The following is a 22,846-nucleotide window of genomic DNA, read 5'->3' as shown; positions in this document are numbered from 1 at the left end:
AACTTTAATATCTAACCATATCGATCTCGACCCAGACCCACCCTCGTGCGAATCCTAAAAAAAGGGCAATTAGAGGAAAAATAAGAAATAAAATTTAAAATTTAAAGAAAAAAAAAATATTTAAAATCTATAGGTTATATGTGTTAGGCCATTGACCTAAGACATCTATATTACATTATATTTGTATTATTGACATTCTTGTTTAATTAAAAATAATATTATTGCTGATTTTAAGGCACCAAATCAATTCCATTATTGTATATTTTATAAAATAATTAATTTTTTTTCTCTCATTTTATTTTGACGAAAAATTTAAGAAAAAAACACCCACAAAAAAAAATATTAATTGAGAGAAAATAATACAAAAACAAGTATTGGAAATAAATATATATTTTTAAAAAAATATATTTTAAAAATGGGCCCTTCAAAAAAGGATAAATTTTTTAAAAAATGGAATAATTTAGTTAATTTTTTTTTTTAAAAAAAAGACAGACAATAATACAAAAAGAAGTTTTTGGAAATAAATAATATTTTTAAAAAAATATCTAAAATTTCTTTCCACTTTTTTTTTTTTTTTTTTCTTTCTTGAAATTCAAAGATTCCGTTCCATTTCCTGTCGTCCAAACATAATCCCTTCTCTTCGCCTTTTTCTCTTCAAAGGGGTCCGACCATTTTTTTTAATCTTCGTTTCTGGGTTTTTGCAGCTCTGTAATTTTGTCTCCAAATACAAACACTCCACTCATGTTCATTGTTCTTCATCAATTGGGTTTTGACCACAATCACAAAACGCCAATTTGAGACAGACAAAAGAAAAAGGGAAGAACAGCCGCAGGGATTGTTGATTGTTTTTTGTTTTTGTTCAATGATCCCTAAACCTTGTTTCATCTTCTGGGATTTTGCCCTCTTTTGATTTTCCATGTCGGAACCCATTTCTTGTTCTTCTCTGTTTTGATTTCCGTTTCCGACCGCCAAATCACTCAGGTAATCCATGTCCGAATCTGTTGTTTGGTTTTCTTAATTCTGTTCTGTTTTGTGATGGCTTCGATGTTTTATGCTTAGATCTTCGCGGGATCTTCGGATCTGATACCATTTTGAATGTTTTACGACATGTTTGACATGTCTGTTTCTATTGATTTTCATGTTCTTGGTGGTTTCTGGGGTTTGATTCTTGAACTATGATAGCAATAACAAGAACAGATAGACATGTTGATGTTCTGTTCAACATTTTAGCTAGCTGTGTTGTTTGGTAGCTATGATTGATAATGAAAATCCTAATTTCATTGTGAAGGACATTAGATTACCAGCTGAACTTCATGATTTTGCGTTGTTTCTTAGGATTCGTCGAGATTTTCGAGGTCGGGATCGATCGAGTAGTAATGGGGAGGACTGATGATAATGTTGCTCTTATTGGGGATTGGGTGCCTCCAAGTCCCAGCCCAAGAACCTTCTTCTCAGCAATGCAAATGCTAGAGGAGGATGTTGTTGGTTCTAGACCTACAATGGACACTACCAGCACTGATAAACCCGAAAAGATCTTTCTCGGGTCTCGAGAACACACGGTGTCTGAAAACGCCATTGCAAGAGGCGGGATCCCGGGTGTCAACTCTGGCGATCGGTCGATGGAGTTCGGTACGGTATCAGAGCAGAAATTCCGTGGTGGACTTGTGGAAAGGATTGCAGCAAGAGCTGGATTTAATGCTCCAAGATTGAATACAGAGAACATTAGATCAACAGAGGAAGTGAAGTCTCCTTACTTGACAATACCGCCTGGTTTGAGTCCAACTACATTGCTTGATTCTCCAGTTTTTCTTTCAAATTCATTGGTAAGTTAAACACTTAATTTATGAAGTTTATATCTAATCTTCATGTGAAATTTGTTTATATTTGTTGTTCTTCATCTGTCTTGTTGCAGGCTCAGCAATCTCCCACAACTGGGAAGTTCCCGTTTGTAGCGAACGTTAGTTATCGAAGCTCGACGATGATGTTGGAGGCGAACAATCGAGGCAACGACAATCCGTTTGATGATAACAGTTCATCGTTTGCTTTCAGACCGAGGTTGGAATCAGGATCATCATTTTTTCATGGTGCAGCAAGCAAAGTAATTTCACTTCCACAATCTTGTCCAAGAAGCGTAGACCCGGGTCTACGCTCAGAAAATTCTTATCAACCCGAAAATAGAATCAATCATCATCCTCAAATGGGGCTCTCTACGTCGTGCACGGAGAGGGACGATGTGGGTAAGAACGTGTTGGATGATCAAAGACCCTATGATTCTCTGTGTGGTGGTGGTGGTGGTGAACATTCGTCACCGCTCGATGAGCAACCGGATGAAGGGGAGCAACGAGGCACTGTGGATTCGATGGCCAGTGGTGGTTGCGGTGCGCCCTCGGAGGATGGATATAACTGGAGAAAATATGGACAAAAACAGGTTAAAGGAAGCGAGTATCCTCGGAGTTATTACAAGTGCACACATCCGAACTGTCAGGTCAAGAAGAAGGTCGAGCGATCTCATGAAGGCCATATAACAGAGATCATCTACAAGGGAACACATAACCACGTAAAACCCTCACCGAATCGACGAGCATCAGATTCCCATATCAATATGCAACTAGACATCCCTGTACAAGCAGGCCAACAGAATGCTGAAGTTCCCCTGTGGGAAGATTCACAAAAAGGGACTCCTGATTGGATGCATAGCAACCTTGAGGTGAGTTCTTCAGCATCCTTGGGTCCTGAATATGGCAATCATATTGAAACAGTTGAGGCCATTGATGCCTCATCCACATTCTCTAATGATGAAGATGAAGATGATAGAGGAACACATGGAAGTATAACAATGGGATATGAGGGGGAAGGAGATGAATCCGAGTCGAAGAAGAGGTATAGCCATCTTATTTTATGAATCATATGAAAAGAACCATGAAATTTAACTTGGGTTTGCTTTGATATCTATCAGGAAACTCGACGCCTATGTAACGGAAATGAGTGGGGCTACTAGAGCTATCCGTGAGCCTAGAGTTGTTGTTCAGACTACTAGTGAAGTAGATATTCTCGACGATGGCTATCGTTGGCGTAAATACGGACAGAAGGTGGTGAAGGGAAATCCGAATCCTAGGTACATCAAATTCCATGTTTGTGTGTGCTCTCGTCCTGTCACTAAGTTTATCTTTGACAAAGTTGCTTGTGTACAGGAGTTACTACAAGTGCACGAATCCTGGCTGCACGGTGAGGAAGCATGTCGAGCGAGCGTCGCATGACCTGAAGTCAGTGATAACCACATATGAAGGAAAGCACAATCACGATGTTCCTGCTGCTCGAAACAGCAGCCACATCGGTTCATGCACATCCAGTCCAGTAACGGGTCAAACCTCGACCGCTACTCATCATGCTCACAGGCCAGGGCCACCGCAGCCTCAAAACAACATGCCAAGATTCGAAAGGCCAGCCTTCGGCCTTGCTGGAAGACAACCGATGGGCACTGCCCATGCCCATGGCTTTGGTTTTGGTATGAACCAACCTGGACTGAGAAATCTAAACCTGACCATGACCATGGCATCAGCTGGTCAAGCCAAGCTTCCTGTTCTACCAATGCATCCATACTTAGCACAAGCACACAATGTTCATGAAATGGGTTTGTTGTTGCCTAAAGGTGAGCCCAATCTAGAATCTACATCTGATCTTGGCTTGAACTTTTCCAATGGTTCAACGGTGTATCAGCAAATTATGAGTAGGCTTCCACTTGGGCCTGAGATGTGAGTTCTTATTTTACCTTTTGTTCCCAATCTTTGTTCTCTAGGAAACTAAAAGCTCTTACTGGTACACGTAGTTATCATAATATGAATACACATATATGACGATCGATGAGTCGATGAGCAACATAATTCTTGTGGAAACAGTTGGTTTATGTCAATATCGAACAAAAGTTTCAGAACTTTGTTATAACTTTTTTACTTTTCGACCGATGAGGCATCCCTTTCGATACTCAGAAAACAATACAAGCAAACAAATCATGAGAAAAGGGAATGAGCTAATTCATTGAAATGGATCCACTATAACTTACATATCAGGAGAACACGAAAAATGAAACAGCTACATTGAAACCTAACCGAACAGGTATGACGACTCGTATATACCCTAATAAACCAAATGGATTCCTCAGACTATGAAGGTTCATCTCTGCTTCTAAATTAATCTGTGTATTATGATACAGTTTGCTAAATTACTTGGAAAAATATTACATAACAAATCTACTCACCATATAGTTTATATCTCTTCTCTTAAGACCAAATCAGATCATTGTAGTTCAACATTTGAGCTCTGAATATGTTGCACAGCTTCTTAATGACCATCTGCAACACTCTCCTGGACAACCTTCTCAGTTTCCCTTTGATTCAAGACCTCTCTGCACATAAACAAAAACGCCTCTTACAAGAAAAATCCAGATGCATAAACGATAAATCTCGAGAAACAACTTAAGTCCAAGTACCCATTACTGTCCGGGTGAACGATAATTTATAAATAGAAAACAAAATTTAAGATTCATTAACAACCTGAGACAGCTAAAGATTGAATCATAGTGGAGAACAGCTACGATTCTTTTCTTCCTTTCTTTACCACGCTTAACAACAGGCAACTGCTTTATACCCTTAGCCTCCATTAGTTCCTTGGCAGTTGTGAGATCAGTGTCAGGGTGGCATGTTAAAATTCCTCGTTCTCGCCCACGGTACCTAATCCCTCGAGTGTAAATAGAGGACACAAGGCCGGTATCCACCTGCAAAGAATTTGGGGTTTCTTTGTTATTTGTATTGAAGAGTACAAATGAAACAAAAAGAAGAAATTATATTGAGAATCAACAAAAGATCATCAGTCAATGTACAGATCATAAAACAATGCATGGATACGCAAATGATTTATATTTGATAGGGAGTTTTTTCTGGAGACAAGTACTGACAAAATGACCAAATAAAAGTGAACAAACAATGCACGGATAATGGATACATACACTGAGGGAATCACCCTTCAAAGCATCACCATATTTCTTGAAGAAATATCGTTTAATGTCACCATATGTCAAGATCCCTTCGAGGAAATCATCATCGTCAACCACTAATGCACAGTTCTGCTGGTTATCTTTCATATATTTTAATGCATCTTTCAAATATATGGAAAATGAAACCTTCAGATAGTTCTTCGACATCGCTTGAGAAACCTGAAAGGCAGGAGTGTCAAGAATAAAAGTTAGGATAAATAGCAAGTTGCTAAGGGATAGATGCAGGTAAGGGGAGAGAAGAAATAAGTACCTTTAGGTCTTCGAGAAGATTATCATCATAAGTAGATTCATGGTCAGATGGATTTGCTATCTCAGAGAGCTCCAAGCCATTGTCAATATTATCATATCTCCAAGACGCCCCATCTTTACGTTCAGAAGGTGAAAGAGGCGTATAATCTCTAGCGAAACCCCGCTTATTGGATGATTCAATTTCCTTGGTCTGTTTTGTAACAGAAGGAACCCATATGGCCAAGCCTACGGCCCCCTACTCATATGACAGAAGTAAGGAAAATAAGAACCAGTCCCTGAGAAGTATATGCTTCACAATGTCTAGCGATCGGAATAATGAATCAATATGATCGAACCATGTTGGAAGAATGAGATATCAAAGAGTTTTAAAATTGCAACTGGTATGCTCTCTAAGTTTGAATTGTGTAGTAACGACTGCTCCTGTTAATGCGTAAAAACTACAACTCACACTAAGATTTAACTATATGGAAGCCTTTAAGATAACAACTCCGAAAGATATTGACATGACATCCATTACGGAAGATGAATTTAATACCAACTACACGCAATATCCATATTATTAGATCCTTGATTACCATAAATTTTGTTCTCAAAAGCATTATGAGCAAATTACTTGAAGGATCTCCTTTAAAAAAAATGCATCTGTAGAAGAGTGTACTAAAGATATCACGGAATACTTGCCATGAGAGGAAGGAGTATCCTATAATCCTTTGTCAGCTCAAATAGAAGTAGAACGGATGTCAAGGGCACGGAACAGACAGAGGCCAGCGTAGCAGCCATTCCAACCTGTATAATGGCATCAAATTATAAGGAATAGAACAAAGTTATATAGGAAGAAACCAGCTAAAGAAAATTACGAAAAGGAAACTGCGAAAAAGAAAATTACGAGTGCATATGCTTGTGGCTGTGCAACAGCTGCATTTCCAGGAATTGCAATATTAATAAGTTCAACAGCTGAGCCCCCAAATACAGCACCGACAGCCGCACCAATCATTAGACTTGGTGCATAAAGGCCACCTACGAGCCCGGAACCTTTGCACAGAGAAGTAGCTACGACTTTTGCAGCTGCTATCTGAGTTAATAACCAAATCCCAGGAGCTGAAGGACGGTTGCCAGTATGAAGAATTTCTTCAACGTTTGTAAAACCCCAATAAAGTATTCCTGGGTACTTGAGAGCTATTATTCCAGCTCCCAAACCGCCTAAAGCAGGACAGACAACAGGAGGAAGACCAAACCTTTCCTTGATGAACTCAAATGATTTATCGAACCAAGCAACTAAACGTGTAACTGCTACACTCACAACGCCACATAGCATTCCCAATATCAAATACAATGGAAGTTCTACAATGAAACACGAGGTAATCAATAATGAATCAAAATTAATAGGCTTATATGGTATTAATCAATTTATACACTTGTGCCATGGCAATTCTACTACGAAACAATGGGTATTTGAGTGGTTTTTATTTTTATGTTCGTGGGTTTCACACAAATAGAATAATGTGGGCAGATCAGGTTACATGTTGGTCCATTTTGGTATTTGTGTGGGCATATCCACATGTTCAAGCAACATTCGAAGTGACATGACCATATGTCTAAAACTATCAACAAAATAATAATTTAAAATTAACGTATTTATCACTAATTTTCTTAATAGTTTCCTTATGGAGCCTAATTAATTAAAACTAATGCATTCAAGGTAAAAACCCAAGTTATAAAAGATTAAGGACAAGAAATGTTGTTTCTTGTTTAAAGATAAAAGGTTAGGGCAAACCTGAAAATTACTTACATAGACGACTATTGTATCTATTGAACTTTTTTTATAGCGCCAAAATTTTAATTCCGGACAGAGGAGGAGGAAAGGAAAAGAAAATAAGAGGAAAGCCAACAAGAGATGAGAAAACAGTGGTGGCATACGACAGCGGATGTAGTTTTGGTCCTCTTTAAACTTAAAAATTTACGTGCATACGACAGCAGAAGGAGAAAGTAATATTATTCTCAGAGGTAATGATGAAGAAGGTTTACTAGATCTTAAGAACAAGCTTGCAAGTGAGTTTGGGAGCCTTAAAGTACTTAATAGGTACACTGTCTCAAGATTTTAAAAAGGTATCTTTGTTAAGCTAAGGAAATATGTTATCGACTTACTTCAAGAGAAAAGTTTACTTGGATGTTGAACCGTAGAAATTCCTATCAAACCAACTTAAAATTACAAGCTACAAAAGCTGAACAAGTAAGAGGAAAAAGATGGATACCAAAGATTTGTCGATGTACTAGACAAAGTTATTTATCTCACATATGCTTAGACATTGCATTTGAAACGAGTATGGTGAGTTATTTATACACTTATCTATACCCACTCATTTTGAAGCTGTGTATAGAATCTTGAAATACAAGAACGGAATTCTAGGTAGAAGTATATTATTTTATGAGCATGACCATCTTCCAGAAGTTTATACTCGTGTAGATTGGGCAGGAAGTACTAATAATAGATGATCTACTTCTAGTTGTTCTTTTGTTGGAGGAAATTAAGTTACACGACACAGAAAAAAAACAAAATGCATCTGACTTCCTTGCACTTGTTTTCCTAAGCCATCGACTCAAAGCCGAGAAGAGGACTCTACGGCTTTACATCAGCCAAGCATTCTTTGGGAACCTTTGGTGCGAAAGGAACAATCGGGTGTTCAACAAACTACCCCCACCTATTGATAGCATTATTGAGCTAGTTCTTTTTATAGCTTTTCTTGGGGTAAATGCTTACATCCTTCCAAATTCACAGCTTTACTTATCCTGTTGGTTGGTGAAGTCTTTTGTAATCCACCTTCCATAATAGGAAGGCGTTTCCTTCCCTTGGTACATTTCCTTTTACAAAGAACATATGGTGAACTTTGAGGCTTGTGTCTATTCGGTTTCATTTTTTTAAAACTTACTGATCTACTAGAACAAATTATGGATCTATTAATCTTGATTGTGGTTATTTTTAAGAAACCCGTGACATTTAAGTCTTTTTTTCCCTTCCTTTATTTCGTACCTCTTTTGTTACTCAAGATTAATGAAACTTGTTATGTTCCTCATGAAATTTAAAAGTAAAAAGGATGGAATAGAATACGACATGCCTATACTATCATGCAACAACAAATTCCTATTAAACAGACGTCGGATAATTGAAATAACCAAACAAAAGGAGAGGGTGACATAATACCAGCAGCAGATTTCAAATCATAAGTAGGTACTGTGAAAGCAGACTGTGCACCAAGTAAAACATTCGAGACTGTAGAAGAAATAACAGATGCCAATATGATCATCGCAGTCGTAAAAGGAGGCGAATTTTCTGCACGTAGAGGCCTTAATACAGTTTCGATTGCAAAGAAGCTACCAGCAACAGCTGCATTGAAGCCTAAAAGAGAAGGATATAAAACAAATTAGCCACAGAACAAGTAGACGCCTCAACGAAGAGGAAAGATCAGCAAAACTTCAGGGGCGGGTGCAGGGGCGGGGGGATTATACATATAGTATTGTACGAGTTATAGCATATACAAAGATTAGTCGAATACCGGAAGCAATTCCAGCTGCTGCACCAGCTGCAACAAATGCTATTTTTATCTTTTCACTGTTGTTTTCCATCATAAGATAGAATCCATTGGCACATGATTTCCCAATATCTACACTAGGCCCTTCAGGACCCAATGAACAGCCAGTACCTAAAGTGATGGCTGCTTGAATGGCTTTAACCGTAGGAAAAATTCCAGAAAGTAAATCGAATCCTTGCCTTTGGGAAGAACTTGACTGTTTTATTTGGCTGAGTATCTCAAGCAAACCATGCATCATACCCACTATAACACCTCCAGTTACTGGTATCAAGAGAATGCGATGCCATGTATCAGCTATTCTCTGTAAGCGAAGCCAAGCAGCACCCTCATTTGGAGTGCCAGCCCAAGCCCATTCATGGATTACATGTACCTACTTCAGAACCATGGCATCAGCAACATTCATATCATTCTCTTTAAAACATATTTTCATTGACAGAATGAAGATAACAACGAAATGAAATCATTAATTTTAGAACAACCCAATGGGGATTACAAAAACTTCATCCAAGAAACCAAACGATCATTTAAACCATAATTAGATGCTGCACATTTAAGAACAGAACAGAGAAACTAACCCCAATGTTAAAAGCTGCAACGCAAAGACCGGTGGCGAGACCAAGAAGACAGGCAATAAGGAGCAAAGCCCATTCAGGAGGGGCAGAATCATCGATATTGTCGTCGATTTCGCCATCGGTTACAGTTGGGGTTTGAAGAGAATGCGAATTGTTGTGACGATCGGAAGAAGAAGATGAAGAAGATGAAGAAGAAGAAGAAGAAGAAGCCGTACGATTTCTACCGACAATATTAACAGAAGAAGGGTTGAAATTAACGGTATGATTCTCCGTTTCAAGACGCTTGTAATTGAGACGACGACCAGAAAAGCTGCCGCCTCGATTGAGATGATGAAACAGATCCAGAAACCCTCCGCGTTTTCCACTGTTAGTTCTCATTGGATGAAGTTCATCGCCATCTTGCAATTCTAAATCATGGTTTTCCTCATTGTGATCCTCCATAGATCTAAGACGGCGATTATAATCGGAAAATTCCCCTTCCGATGTAGCCCAAGAACTCCCAAGTTCGAAGACGGTGAGAGCCTTTTGTTAGTTAGCAAAGACCCACGAATCGAAACGGGAAAATCAACGAAAAAGGTGAATTGGGTAATGAATGGAATCGAATTTCAAAGGGGAAATTTGGGAATTCAACTTCCGGCGAGCTAAGCCGGGAAGGAACCCGGCGGAAGGAAGCGACGCGTAAACAGAGAACAAGGCCGCTTCACGTTCCGTATTGGATTTCAAATTAGTATAAATTCTGGTGAGTTTCTTCCCTGGGTAGGTACTGGATTGGAATGTGTTAATTGAATTGAAAGTGCCAGATTGCATGTTCTAAATGTGAGCTGTTTTATATGAAAGTCTTACTAGGTCAATTCATTGATGCATAGTGTCCAAACCTCGTGTATATTTTTGTCCGTCTTTGTGGTTTTGTTAGACTTTAGACGGTTCGATTCACTAATTAAACATAATTCATGCATAATCTAAACTTGTTCGGCCACACATGCTGCCTGAACTTTGCCTCTACTTAGGGTCAAGGTCTCTCACATGGAACGCCGCGTCTCATTTTGTTATCTTGGGTTTCTAGTTAATACAACCCACACGTCTTAATGTCATCCCAAGTCTCGGGATGTCATTGGTCATCGTAGCTCATTCGGTCATGCTCAATGAGAACGAGCCCATGTGTTGTTCATATCATTGGGACACCTTGAACATCCATTCTTCTGGGCTCTATCGAGCCATTGGATCCTCTCATGTCCATGTCATATCATTTATGGACTTGGTACTGAATATTGGGTGCACCTCCAACACATGGGCAGGGGGCACAACATCGACAACATACCTATGTCGTTCGACACTGTCTTTGAAAGACCCATTTCAAAGGAAGTCACTTTAGACATTTGTGTGCCATAGAGTACACTGCTTAGGTTATCGGGCCAAGGGTGGTAGAGAGCTGACACTATGCTTCTCCTATAGTACATTTTTTGAGTCATTTCTAATCTTTCTAGGTAGACATTATTTTGGCAAGCGATCATATGGCTCCATGGAGCATCCGTCAAATATCTTACTAATACCAAATTTGGTGAGTTTTCATCTTTCATATAGATAGATTTAACTCTAGAGCCGCATGCCAAAACTTATATTGAAACCTCGATTTCTGAGGTCATGATCTAAGCCTTACTTGGCCCTCTCTGAGCTTGTCTTTGACACTCGTGTCGTCTTGTTCTCTCCAACCTTATGCCTCAACTTGGCTTTAATGCACACTCTTCTTGGTGTGTTGGATGATGGATCGTCCTTCTCGGTGACATCATGACACTTGCCTGTCTTGGTCTTCACGTGGGCGAATGGGCGCCACTTGAGGGTAGCCACCTTATCTGTCTACATATGAGGGTCACAACCTACCGTATTTACAGTGAAATTATGACACATAATGAGAATATTTGCTAAAACCACCACCTAAATGATAGTAAATTCTTATAAATTACAATGGAAATGGAACCGAAAGAACAATAAATGGAAGTAATAATAAATGGATACAATATATTTGCCTATAATAAAGGTAAAAATATGATACCTAGGGTAAACAGTAATATATTTGCCTTCAGTAAAATGTCAAATAGGGTACCTATGGGAAATCGTAATTGAATGCTAAATATCCTTAACACCCCTTGCAAACTGAGCGTTGAATTTGAACGAACGTGAAGCTTGGATCTAAAAAATTCAAAAAGAGGTCAATAGAGGGTAGAATATGAGAAAAGAGAACCATCATCGTGTTGAGAAATAACCATGGGTTGTGGGCTATAGAGACTCAAGGTAGAGGCTCCAAAATTAGGGCGATGACTCTTTTACGAGAAAAGGGCAGACATAGAGAGAGAGTGTTCGAAGGTGGCTGTGAAGGAGGGTGAACTTGGTGAAAGTCAAAGCAAGAGATGACGAAGAGGGAAGAAACGGAGAAATTTTGCAACTGGAGTTTACGCTGGTGACTCCGAAGGAGCACTAGGTGGAGTTGATGAAGTTCCAATGGACGGAGATGAAGCCACGCCCCCCAGAGCAAGATACGAAGACATGTTGAAGCCAGAAGAGTCGCCATAGTGGGAAAAGGAGCCAATTTTGGCAAGGAGGCCGATGGCGAATTGGTTGGCGAAGAGGCCAATGCAGCATCCAGATTCTGAAGGTAAATCTCTACAGAAGGTCGATGGGTTTGTCGAGATTCCATATATTTTCGATGAAAACGCTGATGAGGATCCTAAGGTTAAAGAATCTGTAAAGGATGAAGTGCCAATTGGGAAGAAAAAGGAAAGAGGCTATGTTGGCAAAGAAGAAACCGATTTTGTTGGAGAAGGTGAGGTTGTATGTAGAAAGTATGGCCAATGGTGGGTCTACGAAGGATGATTGGAGGTCAAAAAAGATGGAGCCGAAGACTAATCAATCAAATGGCTATCTTCTCTCGATTTCTTCAACAATCTTGTAGTACTATACACCATAAATCATTTGGGATAAGTTTTAGCTCATTTGGTTCGAAAATAAATAATGAAAAAGTGGTGGGCCCATTAAATTAAATAAAAATATATAATTTATGAAAGTTTAAGAGATAAATGAGATTATTCTAACGTTACAAAATTGACAATGAATCCTACTAATTGATATCGTTCATACATTCTAATGGTATCGTCTATTTGATGAACGGAAATTTGCATTCTCGTTCCTCATTGTCATTCCTTATGAGTAGACGATGACAATAAAGTAGAGACTATATTATTTAGAAAAAATATAAATTTAGATTTATAGATATTTTTACTTTGATTCAATTTAAAATTAGCTTAAATTCTTTTTTAAAAAAATTCTCCAAAAAATTCATCAGAGATGCACACGAATTGAGTTGAAAAATCTTTTAAATTTAACTTACGATTTTGGGTTAGGTGAGTCGATCACCCGAACAATCAAAATAGAGTTCACAACCTAATACATTTGGTATGAGTTGGGCTATCGTTTTTTTTTTTAACCTTATTTAACTCTATTTTCAAGTTAGTTAGGTTTATCCAACCAAAAAATGTCAGATTTTTTAAATTCAACTCCGTATTTTAGAGATGCATGAATCCAAGTCTAAGCTACCAAGTTCCACCCTAGAAAGAATAGTAGGTCACCACGGTAACGGTAGGTAGCCAGCTAGAGTTGAGCAGTGTGGAAAGTGTCATCAGAACCTCCACTTCTCTCTCTGCTCTAATACCATACCGTCGAGACAGAGCTCTGGTACGGAGATCGTTGAGCTTGGCAGATCCGGATAAGAAAGTGTGACAGGTGCCCAGACCTAGTGGTGATAGCTAAGGGGTCTTCTGAACAAGACTCTTAGGCCGTAGAAACTCGTCCCTGAGCGGGGGATGTGGAGCCACGTAGGATGATTCAGTAGCTGACCAGCACACAGGGGGTCGCACCCCGAATTTAGTGGATGTATGGTCCCGTGTGAGGGTCGTCAGCTAACCTCTACAGGTGATGTTCAGAGAGAGTCATGTATTCAGATCCAACCATATGATCCTCTCAGATTTACTTATGAGGTCGCCCCTCACCTCAGGACACCGATCATTTCACTGCATAAGATGGGCAAGCCTCCTAAGATACAAAAAAGAGAGTTGCAGCGTGATTCGCACTCACTAGAACCCAGAGATAAGACTCTGTATACCTACTAAGATATGGATGCGAAAAGAGCCTACAAGTAGGTTGCTTACAACGAAGAAAAAATATAACCCAACTCAATCTGAGTTAAAGTATCTGAGTTGATTGGATTCTCGAGTTATATGAATGCCTTAAAAATTATAGCTATTCGTTTCAAATATAAGAGAGAAATAAATGAAGATAAATATATGAAAAATCGTTCAAATTTAATTAAAAAAATTAAATATTATCTATTTTAAGTTTAATTTATGAACAAATTTTGATTGCAATCTTTTTAAATTATTAAATTTTGTTATCCATTAATGAAATATATATTTTTTTTTTCAAAAGATAATTCAATTAGTTTAAAAATGGTTAGAATTAAGATTGTCGCATTAATAAATAAATATAAAAAACCAAACTATAAGTCAATGTCATAATTTCATTTTACAATAAAAAGTTTATTCACATTTTTCCTTTTTAAAACTCATAATTTTAAATATATATATATATTATATTTCCTATTTGCATTATTGAAATTATTATTAGAATATTCATTTTTACAATTATTGATCATGAAAATCATTTAGAAATTTTTTTTGAATTATATAATTTATTGAGTTAAATATGCTTAAAAAAAAATTTATTACTGAGCCATGGATGGTTAGAAAGTTGAGAAACTTATTAGACACAAATTTAAAAGTTTAGAATCAAATTTATAATGTAATATATGATATAATAACTCGAGCAACTAAGACTATCCAGCCCACGTTAGATTTTTCTTTTTTTTCAATTTGGGTTAAATTCAATTTTCAGAAAATCGAAAATTAAATTCAATTCGTGAGTTAAATTTTTTTTGGTCGAGATAATCCGACACAAATTATAAAGGTTGAATAGGGTTGGATTGAATTTTATTTCAATTTGAATTGAGTTGAATCTTTGGAAATTGAAAATTTAGTTTGGTCTATAGATTAACGTTTATTTGATTTGATGAATGAGGTAAACTCTCGAGAATAGAATTACAGTCGAACCCAATCCAATAATTTTAAAAAAGATTAAGAATATTTAAGTGTAATTATAATTTTTTAACGAACTTGTAAAGGTGAGGTGGATAATTACAATTTTTTAAATAATAATTAAAAACTAATGGCATTGAAGACATTAAACTCATATGATGTGTGAAATTACAGAAAAGCCCAAAGAAAAGAGGATATTGCAAGGTTATGGGAGAGGGTAAAAAGGGAATAGTGGAAGACAACAAGGATTTTATCGTCAAAACAGAGACAGGGTTTTGTCGTGTAGTGTCCATTATGTTTTGTGACAATTTTAACCCTAAGAACTGACTGAAAACCGACATTTCGGGGGACCCGTCACTCTTCTATCTCTATTTTATTTATTTATTTTTTTAATCCATTTTTTTTTATAAATTTTAAAATTTATACTTATTTTTTTCCAATTTTTTTTTATATATTTTATTTTTAAATAAAGAATGCATAGTTAAATTTAAAAATATAAAACAAAATAAAAATTCTAAAACCATTTTCTTAATTTTCAAAATTTAATTTAAAAATTAAAATGGGAAAATATCCCCATAAAAAAAAACATTACTTAAATGTTGTACCAACTCGAATTATCCAATCTTTGGGTTCGGTTAACCCAAACTTACCCTGCATTTGAGATTATTATGAGCATTAAGAATTTTTGACGTTTATAATCGATGGTTGTGATGCACTGTGACTTATAAATGTTTGATATTTGAGCATGGTGAGATTTTAGTTATTAATATGATATATACTGTGGGTGGTTGAATTTTGAACTTTATTTGAGTTGCTCGGATCATCATCAATCAAATCATTATCGAACAAAAAAAAAAAATTGTTAGTAGACATTGGGTTTTCTGGACGTTACTTTAATTTTTTTAGCTACATTTAATTTACTAGAATATAATTGAAAAACGCATTAAATTATCGAGGTCATATCAATATCAAAATTTATGAACGAGATGGACAGATATTCACGTAAATAAAAAAATTTATAAAAAAATTACTTCGTTTAATAATTTAATTACTTTTATTCCAAAAAATAAATTAGTGATAAAATTTGAGTAATTATTATTAAAATCCTTAAAAAAATAATATAAATTAAATTTAAAAAAAGAATTAAAATTTGATAATTAATTTACTTACAAATGGAAGGTTAGAGGCAGAGGCAGCTTGCCTCTGTATTTTACAAAATTGAACAGAGATGAAGAAAATGAAGAAAAATTATGCACCCAATTGCCCAAACACACTTTTTTCTTCTCTCTCTCTCTCTCTTCATTATTGTTTTCCTTGCTTCAATCTTCTCTCTCCTCCAAAAAGTCGGTCCTCTTGGCGCATATTCACAGATTGAGGGGTGAATCGTGGTGTGCTTAGTGCTCCAAAGCCTGCTTTTGACAAAGAACCTGATGCCCGTTTGATGTGTGAGTGGGTGGTGCTGTTTTTTTCTTCTCTCTTTTTCTCCATTTTCCCCTTTCAAACACCCTTTTAATCTCATGAACTTCTGATAATTTCATCATCAGATTCTTAGGTTTGTGTTCTACCTCCTCTGTTTCTGTGGATCCTCTTCTGGGTGTTCTTTGTTTTTGCTTAATCGTCTTGTTTTTGGGTTCTTTCATGGCTGTCTCTCACTCGGTTCTGTTTCTCTTCGATTTGGGTTTCTTTTTCTGAGCTCTACTGTTCGTAAACCAAGATTTGGGGGTTTTCTTGTTTTTGTACTGATGGGTTTCTTTAATCGGTTGTTTTCATGTTCTTTGTTGGGTTTGTGTTTTGATCTTCAAATTTCATGTCATTTTTCGTCTACCCATCTGACCTTTGATGATTTTGAGCATTTTTCTGGGTTGAATCCACATGAAATGATACTCAAAACCCACTTCATTCTGTTCTTGTTTCTTTGCATCACATGAAATAATGTTCTACCTGATTCTAGAGTGTTCTATTCTGCTTTTTTTTTGCTTGGATCTCTCTTGTAGTTCATGATTTCATGTTGATTTCTTCATTTTTTGTAGGTTAATGGATGATGATTCTGGTGGGTTTGCTTCACCTTTGTTCTACTGATTTTGGGTGAAAGAACTGTAGTTCTGTTTTTATATATATATGCTGAAGTCTAAGTTAAAGATAAGAACTAGTAGTAGTATTAGTAGTAGAAGAAGAAGAGCTTGTGACTGTTTTAAGAACAGCACAAGATCATTAGAGAAGCTTTTCATCAGATGTTATCCATTGAAAACCCTCCACCAGATCCCTCATATCAGCCATTGAGTATCAACAATGATGAGAGACCTACTCAAAACGCCGCCATTCTTGACCACTCCACCTTCCCAAACTTCTCCTTGAGGTACTCTCTTCACCCTTTGGCTTGATGAACAGATATCACGTTTGTGTGTGTTCTTTTCTCTTTGATGATCTCAAAATCATATGAACCCACCTTGGAAAATCTCTGTTGGGGTAGATCCATATGGTAAATTGTTGCTTGCTCGCTTGCTTGTTTGTTTGTTTGTTTGTAGTTTAGCCCCATCGGTTGGAGAGGAGAACGAAAGACCCTTTATAAGGGTGTGGAAACCTCTCCCTACCAAACGTGGAAAAGCCCAAAGAGGACAATATCTGCTAGCAGTGGACCTGGGCCGTTACACCTACCATGAGGCTTGGCTCATGAACCCGTATTGTTCATACACTTTTGCTTCTCAATGGGTTCTCTAGAGCTGCCTTTGGAAACTTTTAGTATCTGTTTTCTTTGTTTTTAGCATGTCGTGTGTTTAACGAACTCGATAATTAGTATTCACCAGGCTCGAGTGGTCGATGACATTTGATTCTACCTCTCTTTTGGAACCATTCATTTGTTTTCTTGATCAAATGTCTTAAGATTTTGATTCTTGAACTTTCTGGTTGGATACTGCTAAGCTGAAAGCTTATGTTACGAGGTTTCGAGGTTTCGAGCTTGTGCTAGTTTGTTAATGGAAAGGAATGGTTTTGATGCAGAGATTATGTTTTCGGTTGTCGGAGCAAGGATATCGAAAACAACTGGCCATTTTCCCTCAAGAATTTGCAGCTTTGTTTGAAACATGGTGTAAAGGATTTACTACCACCGTTTCAGTCTCCGAATTGTGTCCGAAACCAGCGGGGTGAAAGTTCAACATCAAGTGTGCTTCATGGGGAGTTCTCTGAGCCTAAAGAACCTGTAGAACTAGAGCGATCGGATGCTAAGTTCGGCAAAAAGCTAGTAAGAACTTGCACGGAATCGAGTTCATGCAGATGTGAAGGAGAAAATGGTTTCTCTTCCACCATGACAAGCATCTCACAACCCCAAAAAGAATTGGTTTCCACAAGTGGACCGTCTAGTTCATCTTTAAAAACCGATACTTTATCGGAAACCCCGGCCGAAGTGGAGCGTATTTGTTTTCCAGCATCTGAAAAGAACGAAAGTAAGATCAAAACCTCAGGTAAAAGATGCAAGATTATCAGAAAATTGACCAATCACGTTGACCAAACATCAACCGTAGATATTGCTGCGAGTCTTAGTACGGTATTGGAGTCGATGGCTTCGAAAATATGCCCGGTCTGCAAGACGTTCTCCTCTTCATCAAACACCACTTTAAATGCTCATATTGATCAGTGTCTTTCTATAGCATCAACTCCTAAGTGTACATCAGGCTCCAAACTCACACGGTTTAAGATCAAGCCGAGGAAGATGAAATTGATGGATGATATCTACACTACAGCTCGTTCTTGCACGTTGGAAGAGCTTGACAGACGAAATGGTACCGCTTGGGCCACTTCGTCGGGCTTTCCTGCTGAGAATATCGAAAATTGTCAGATTAATGAAGGGAAAAAGCAGAAAGTGATGCCAGTTCATCCAGAGGACATTGATGATCATAGTGCAGGTGCAGTTTATATCGATGCCAATGGCACGAAACTTCGAATTTTGTCCAAGTTTAGTTCTCCGTCATCGTTGTCGATATCGCAAAATGAACTTGGTTCGAAGAAACTCAACGGAGCAACGGGAAGGAAGTTTCATTCAGCCAAAAAGAAGAAAGATCATTCAACTAAGCATCACAAGTATCTTAAAGTAGCTGCTGAAGGTAGAAAAGTTCCATCTCAACGGTGCATTTCTCAGGTACTCATGGAGTTTTGAACGTTATTCGAACCCGAAATATTCATGTTATGATAAATTATTTACGATTCATGCAATGCTTAAACTCGAACGTTATTCTAGAATAGCTTCGACATTCTCGTTTAGCCTAGTATGGTCACTGAGTTTGCTTATCCTTTATTGACTGATAAGGTTCAAGGACACGCTGAACGGAATGGAAGTAGTAGATTGGAGGTACATAAAATAACGAAGCAAGCGAAACCCCACGATTCGGGAACTTTACGACAATGGGCGTGCTCAAAACGAACCAGAGCTAGTGTGAGCACCAGAAAGGAAGGCTATCAACCCTCTACGTTTAAATGGCGTGTTGATACTGATCGCTCAGTTTTAGCTGACTCTTTGTTTGACAGAAGTCAAGTTGAGCACTGTGTTTCGTCTCCCGAAAGCAGCGAGAGAACGGACAACATGGAGTACGAAGCCTATATTTCAGACAAGAAACGGCGGTCTCCCGTGCGGAGGAGCCTGAGAAGTTCGTTTTCTGGTGAAATGGTTCATATTGGTTCTCCAACACAAATGAAATCTCAAACTCCACCTGGTTTTAACAAGAAGTTGTCAAGTAATTACCATGAAAATGCAGTGAAAGTTAGAAATTTGAACTCTTCCCGACGAGACGAGTTCCATGTCAGTAGCCGGTCGTCTACTGGTTCTAAGCCGTCCCCTCGGTTTAATCGGTTTTCTACTTTTGATCACAGCCGTAGCTCATCAGATGGAAGTATTGAAAGTGATCAATCTGCAAAGGAAGAGGTTACCAAAGTAAGTGAATTGAGAAACAGAAGTAATAGAGAAGCAATGAGCAAAGCCATAGCTTTGAGTAGTTCGGACTCGGAACCCGAATACGACGGATGTCACGAGTTGAAAAACATGGATTCTCATATTCGAATGGATGTCGAGTTTCAAGAAAACATCAAGGGACTTGAACTTGGTAGTAAACAGAACTCATTTCATGAAGATGTTAGTGTGGATTCTTCTTCAAAATTAGCTCCGAACGAGAGATTCACGTGTTTTTGTACGACGAACAATAACGTCAAGACCCGGTGTGGCATGCTACAATCTACTCAGAATTGTTCATGCACCTTCTATGGATCATCCGATGGAGCGAAAGGCGGTTTTGGTATTGGACAAGACATGTTTTTCACTGATGAAGACTGCAGTGCCATGATTGGACATGATGTTCAAGGAGAACTGGATTCCGAGGCCAAGCGAGGAACGTCGTCTTTCGAGGTCGATCCAATATCTATTCCAGGACCTCCAGGATCTTTCTTGCCAAGCCCCCCGAGGGATATGAGATCCTCAGAATACCGAGGAACATCTTCGTTGAGCTATAGCTGGGTTCATTCCTGCCTCGATCAGCACGAGTTGATTGATGGGGATTCATCAGGTTCTCCTATTTCTGCAACATCAACTATCTCTAACACCACAGCATCTCGATCTTGTTTTAAGCATAACAATCCATCTCGAGTATCTTCCGATGTATTTCATGATAAGTTCGGGTCAGTATCTCCAAAACCTCGTGCATTGCCTCATGTAAATGGTGATATGTTTAAAGTCAATAAGTTACCAGTTGAGACGGGAGCTCTTGGCGTTGTAAATAACGGTCAGCCTTGCTGTTGTCAAAGGGTCGGCATCAACGTAACTTATCCCGAACTGCAACCGACGAGGCATCACGCGATGACTTTGGAAACCATGCCAGCCATGGACAGAAGACCGAACAGCTTTGATATTATGGCTGAAGGGCCTGGACAGACGACACCAGAGAGCACGGGGTTCCCAGTAAATAAGTCGCCTTTCTATCCGGGACCGAAGTTTTCGAGTCCTCGTGAGCCTGCCAGTCCAGTTACGTCTAATTCTGTACTGAGGTTAATGGGAAAGAACTTGATGGTGGTAAACAAAGATGAGGAAGATGTAGCTATGTCAGTTAAGCAGCCACAACTTAGTCAGATTCCAAGTTTTTCGGGCGGTTCCTCACAACATGTTCGAAATCAAGCCTCCTCTGGTTCGTATCCTCATTGGCCACATCAAAATGCAGGTAACTCATTGGGGCAGAGTCTCGATGTAACATCGTCGAGGGGCTTCGGGAGCCCTGCGAATCTGAATATGTCGTCACCACACGGTCAAGCACCGACCACATTGTTTCTTAAGCAGCACACAGCCTCCCAAGCCAGATTCATTGCCAATGATCCAAAACAGCTTGTAAGTCCATTTTGTTATCAACCAAAGGATGCTTCAAATCTCAACAAACCAGCAACAATACACAGTTCTGGTTTTCAATCGACCCCGTCTCGAAAAGATCATGCCAGCCCTGTTAAATGGGATTGTAATTCCGAACCGCCATACGTCTGCAGGAGAGGAGTCTTTTAATAGAGTTACTCGAGGTCTTTGCTCGTCGTCGTAGGTTATGCTATCAAGTTCCTGCCATCGAATCAGTGATAGTATCCGTGTTTTTTCGGTAGCCAAATGTTTTTTTGAACGCTCTAAGCAACGGGTGACAGATACATTTTACCAGATGGAGATACAACATACAATGGAGATTCAGAGAGGGGCTGTGTTATTAGTCAGTTCTAAAGCTATGAAGAGAGTAGATAATATATATATATATATATATTGTACAAGTGGTTTTTCGATGAATAATCGTCTCGAACCTTTGACCGAAACGTAATGGAACAGAGCTTTCCTGCTATTTAGAGTGTCTTTCTTGTTCATTTTTCGAGTCAGTAAGTAGTAGTAGTCTCTTTTCTCTAACTTCATGGGTCTTGCAACAGTCCAAACTCACCGCTAGCAGATATTATTCTCTTTGGATTTTCGCTCAAAAATTTTAAAACGCGTTTGTTAGGTAGAGGTTTCCATATCTTTATAAAGGGTATTTCGTCTTCTTCTCCAACCGATGTGAGATCTTACCGCTGATATTGTCTCTTAAGGCTATTCCTCAAAATTTTTAAAACGCGTTTGCTAGAGAAAGGTTTCCATATCTTTATAAAGAATGTTTCGTTCTCCTCTCCGATGAATGTGGAATCTTACAGGTGATATTGTCTTCTTTGGATTTTTCCTCAAAATTTTTGAAACGTGTCTACTAGGGAGAGTGTCTTCTTTGGGTTTTTTCTCAAAATTTTTAAAACGTGTCTGCTAGGGATAGGTTTCCATATCTTTATAAAGAGTGTTTCGTTCTCCTTTCCAACGGATGAGGGATCTTACAGGTGATATTGTCCTCTTTGAGTTTTTTCTCAAAATTTTTAGAACACCTTGGTTAGGGAGAGGTTTTCATATCTTTATAAAGAGTGTTTCGTCCTCCTCTCTCCTCTCCAACGGATCTGAGATCTTACCGGTGATATTGTCATCTATGAGTTTTTCTTCAAAATTGGTAAAACGTGTCTACTAGGGAGAGGTTTCCATATCTTTATAAAGGATATTTCGTTTTTCTTCCCAACCGATGTGGGATCTTACCTGTCTGAATTCATGAGAACCGTTTATGTTGCTCTTGCTCTAAAAGGTTCCATGGATTCAATACGAACAAGAAGAAACAAACAAGAGGAGGAAAAAGAAGATTCCTTGATAGTCAAATCAGTAGCAGAAACCATCACTACATAATGAAGCTCCATTGGATTAACTTAACTTCCATTACTGTATTTAATATGAAGATTAGTTGTACAATGAATGGAACAGAAGAAGCCAAACTTCATGATGGAGTCCCCATCTTTCTCTGTCAAGATCAAATTTTGATCATACGGGTAGCTGTATTTTGATGAAAACAAACATGGGTGCCTCTTGCTTTTGTATATTGATATCATTTTCTTGCTACAAAAGATCTCTCAATGTGAAGATTTAAGGCAGTGGAAGGGATTTTTATTGGGGCCTTTAGTATTGGAGAGGGCACGTTCTCGCATGGATGTATATAGATAAAGTATGTAACAGTCTAAATCCACCGCTAACAGATATTGTTCATAGTCTTTGAGCTTTTTCTTTCGAGCTTTCCTTCAAGGTTTTTAAAATGCGTATGTTAGAGAGAGACTTTCACACATTTGTAAGGAACGCTTCGTTCTCTTTTCCAACTAACGTCCTTGCTTCGCTGGCACACTGCTTAGTGT

The 22,846-nt window shown here is 38.2% G+C and overlaps 3 protein-coding genes across 5 annotated transcripts; 2 read left to right on the top strand and 1 right to left on the bottom strand.

The window, feature by feature from the left end:
- The first annotated feature begins 612 nt into the window (after positions 1-612).
- On the top strand, positions 613-3,881 carry LOC111438723 (probable WRKY transcription factor 2). The gene is made up of 5 exons (XM_023076575.1): positions 613-981; positions 1,336-1,823; positions 1,913-2,880; positions 2,957-3,115; positions 3,192-3,881. The coding sequence occupies exons 2-5, from the start codon at positions 1,377-1,379 to the stop codon at positions 3,754-3,756; spliced, it is 2,139 nt and encodes a 712-aa protein (XP_022932343.1). The 5' UTR covers positions 613-981; positions 1,336-1,376; the 3' UTR covers positions 3,757-3,881.
- Positions 3,882-4,010: 129 nt separating this feature from the next.
- Positions 4,011-10,250, bottom strand: LOC111438722 (chloride channel protein CLC-f-like). Of its 2 annotated transcripts, none has more exons than XM_023076572.1 (9): positions 9,462-10,250; positions 8,851-9,256; positions 8,499-8,693; positions 6,186-6,640; positions 5,981-6,085; positions 5,301-5,534; positions 5,003-5,209; positions 4,551-4,771; positions 4,011-4,402 (listed from the first exon to the last, which is right to left on the bottom strand). In XM_023076572.1, exons 1-9 carry the CDS (start codon positions 9,897-9,899, stop codon positions 4,339-4,341), a joined length of 2,325 nt encoding a protein of 774 aa, XP_022932340.1. In that variant the 5' UTR covers positions 9,900-10,250; the 3' UTR covers positions 4,011-4,338. The 2 variants fall into 2 exon arrangements, with proteins under 2 accessions (XP_022932340.1, XP_022932341.1); XM_023076573.1 differs by having other exon boundaries at positions 8,851-9,259; positions 9,462-9,552.
- Positions 10,251-15,805: 5,555 nt separating this feature from the next.
- LOC111438738 (serine-rich adhesin for platelets-like) lies at positions 15,806-21,444 on the top strand. Of its 2 annotated transcripts, none has more exons than XM_023076597.1 (4): positions 15,806-16,044; positions 16,630-16,955; positions 17,597-18,731; positions 18,900-21,444. In XM_023076597.1, the coding sequence occupies exons 2-4, from the start codon at positions 16,831-16,833 to the stop codon at positions 21,123-21,125; spliced, it is 3,486 nt and encodes a 1,161-aa protein (XP_022932365.1). In that variant the 5' UTR covers positions 15,806-16,044; positions 16,630-16,830; the 3' UTR covers positions 21,126-21,444. The 2 variants fall into 2 exon arrangements, with proteins under 2 accessions (XP_022932365.1, XP_022932366.1); XM_023076598.1 differs by lacking the exon at positions 15,806-16,044 and adding an exon at positions 16,045-16,151.
- The last annotated feature ends 1,402 nt before the right edge of the window (positions 21,445-22,846 follow it).

This window comes from Cucurbita moschata, unplaced genomic scaffold (genome assembly GCF_002738365.1).
Source record: "Cucurbita moschata cultivar Rifu unplaced genomic scaffold, Cmos_1.0 Cmo_Scf00082, whole genome shotgun sequence".
Classification (NCBI taxonomy): domain Eukaryota; kingdom Viridiplantae; phylum Streptophyta; class Magnoliopsida; order Cucurbitales; family Cucurbitaceae; genus Cucurbita; species Cucurbita moschata.
This window is presented reverse-complemented; position numbering and strand designations above follow the sequence as displayed.

What these genes read in the sequence shown, in the direction of transcription:
- LOC111438723 (XM_023076575.1), top strand. Translation starts at nt 1,377, where the DNA reads ATGGGGAGGACTGATGATAATGTTGCTCTTATTGGGGATTGGGTGCCT. An exon ending in GAATCCGAGTCGAAGAAGAG is followed by an intron (nt 2,881 to 2,956) that starts GTATAGCCATCT and finishes GATATCTATCAG; the next exon opens with GAAACTCGACGCCTATGTAA. An exon ending in AAGGGAAATCCGAATCCTAG is followed by an intron (nt 3,116 to 3,191) that starts GTACATCAAATT and finishes GCTTGTGTACAG; the next exon opens with GAGTTACTACAAGTGCACGA.
- LOC111438722 (XM_023076572.1), bottom strand. Translation starts at nt 9,899, where the DNA reads ATGGAGGATCACAATGAGGAAAACCATGATTTAGAATTGCAAGATGGC. An exon ending in GGATACTCCTTCCTCTCATG is followed by an intron (nt 5,535 to 5,980) that starts GCAAGTATTCCG and finishes TCATATGAGTAG; the next exon opens with GGGGCCGTAGGCTTGGCCAT. An exon ending in ATCTTCTCGAAGACCTAAAG is followed by an intron (nt 5,210 to 5,300) that starts GTACTTATTTCT and finishes CCTGCCTTTCAG; the next exon opens with GTTTCTCAAGCGATGTCGAA.
- LOC111438738 (XM_023076597.1), top strand. Translation starts at nt 16,831, where the DNA reads ATGTTATCCATTGAAAACCCTCCACCAGATCCCTCATATCAGCCATTG. An exon ending in TTCCCAAACTTCTCCTTGAG is followed by an intron (nt 16,956 to 17,596) that starts GTACTCTCTTCA and finishes GTTTTGATGCAG; the next exon opens with AGATTATGTTTTCGGTTGTC. An exon ending in CTCAACGGTGCATTTCTCAG is followed by an intron (nt 18,732 to 18,899) that starts GTACTCATGGAG and finishes TTGACTGATAAG; the next exon opens with GTTCAAGGACACGCTGAACG.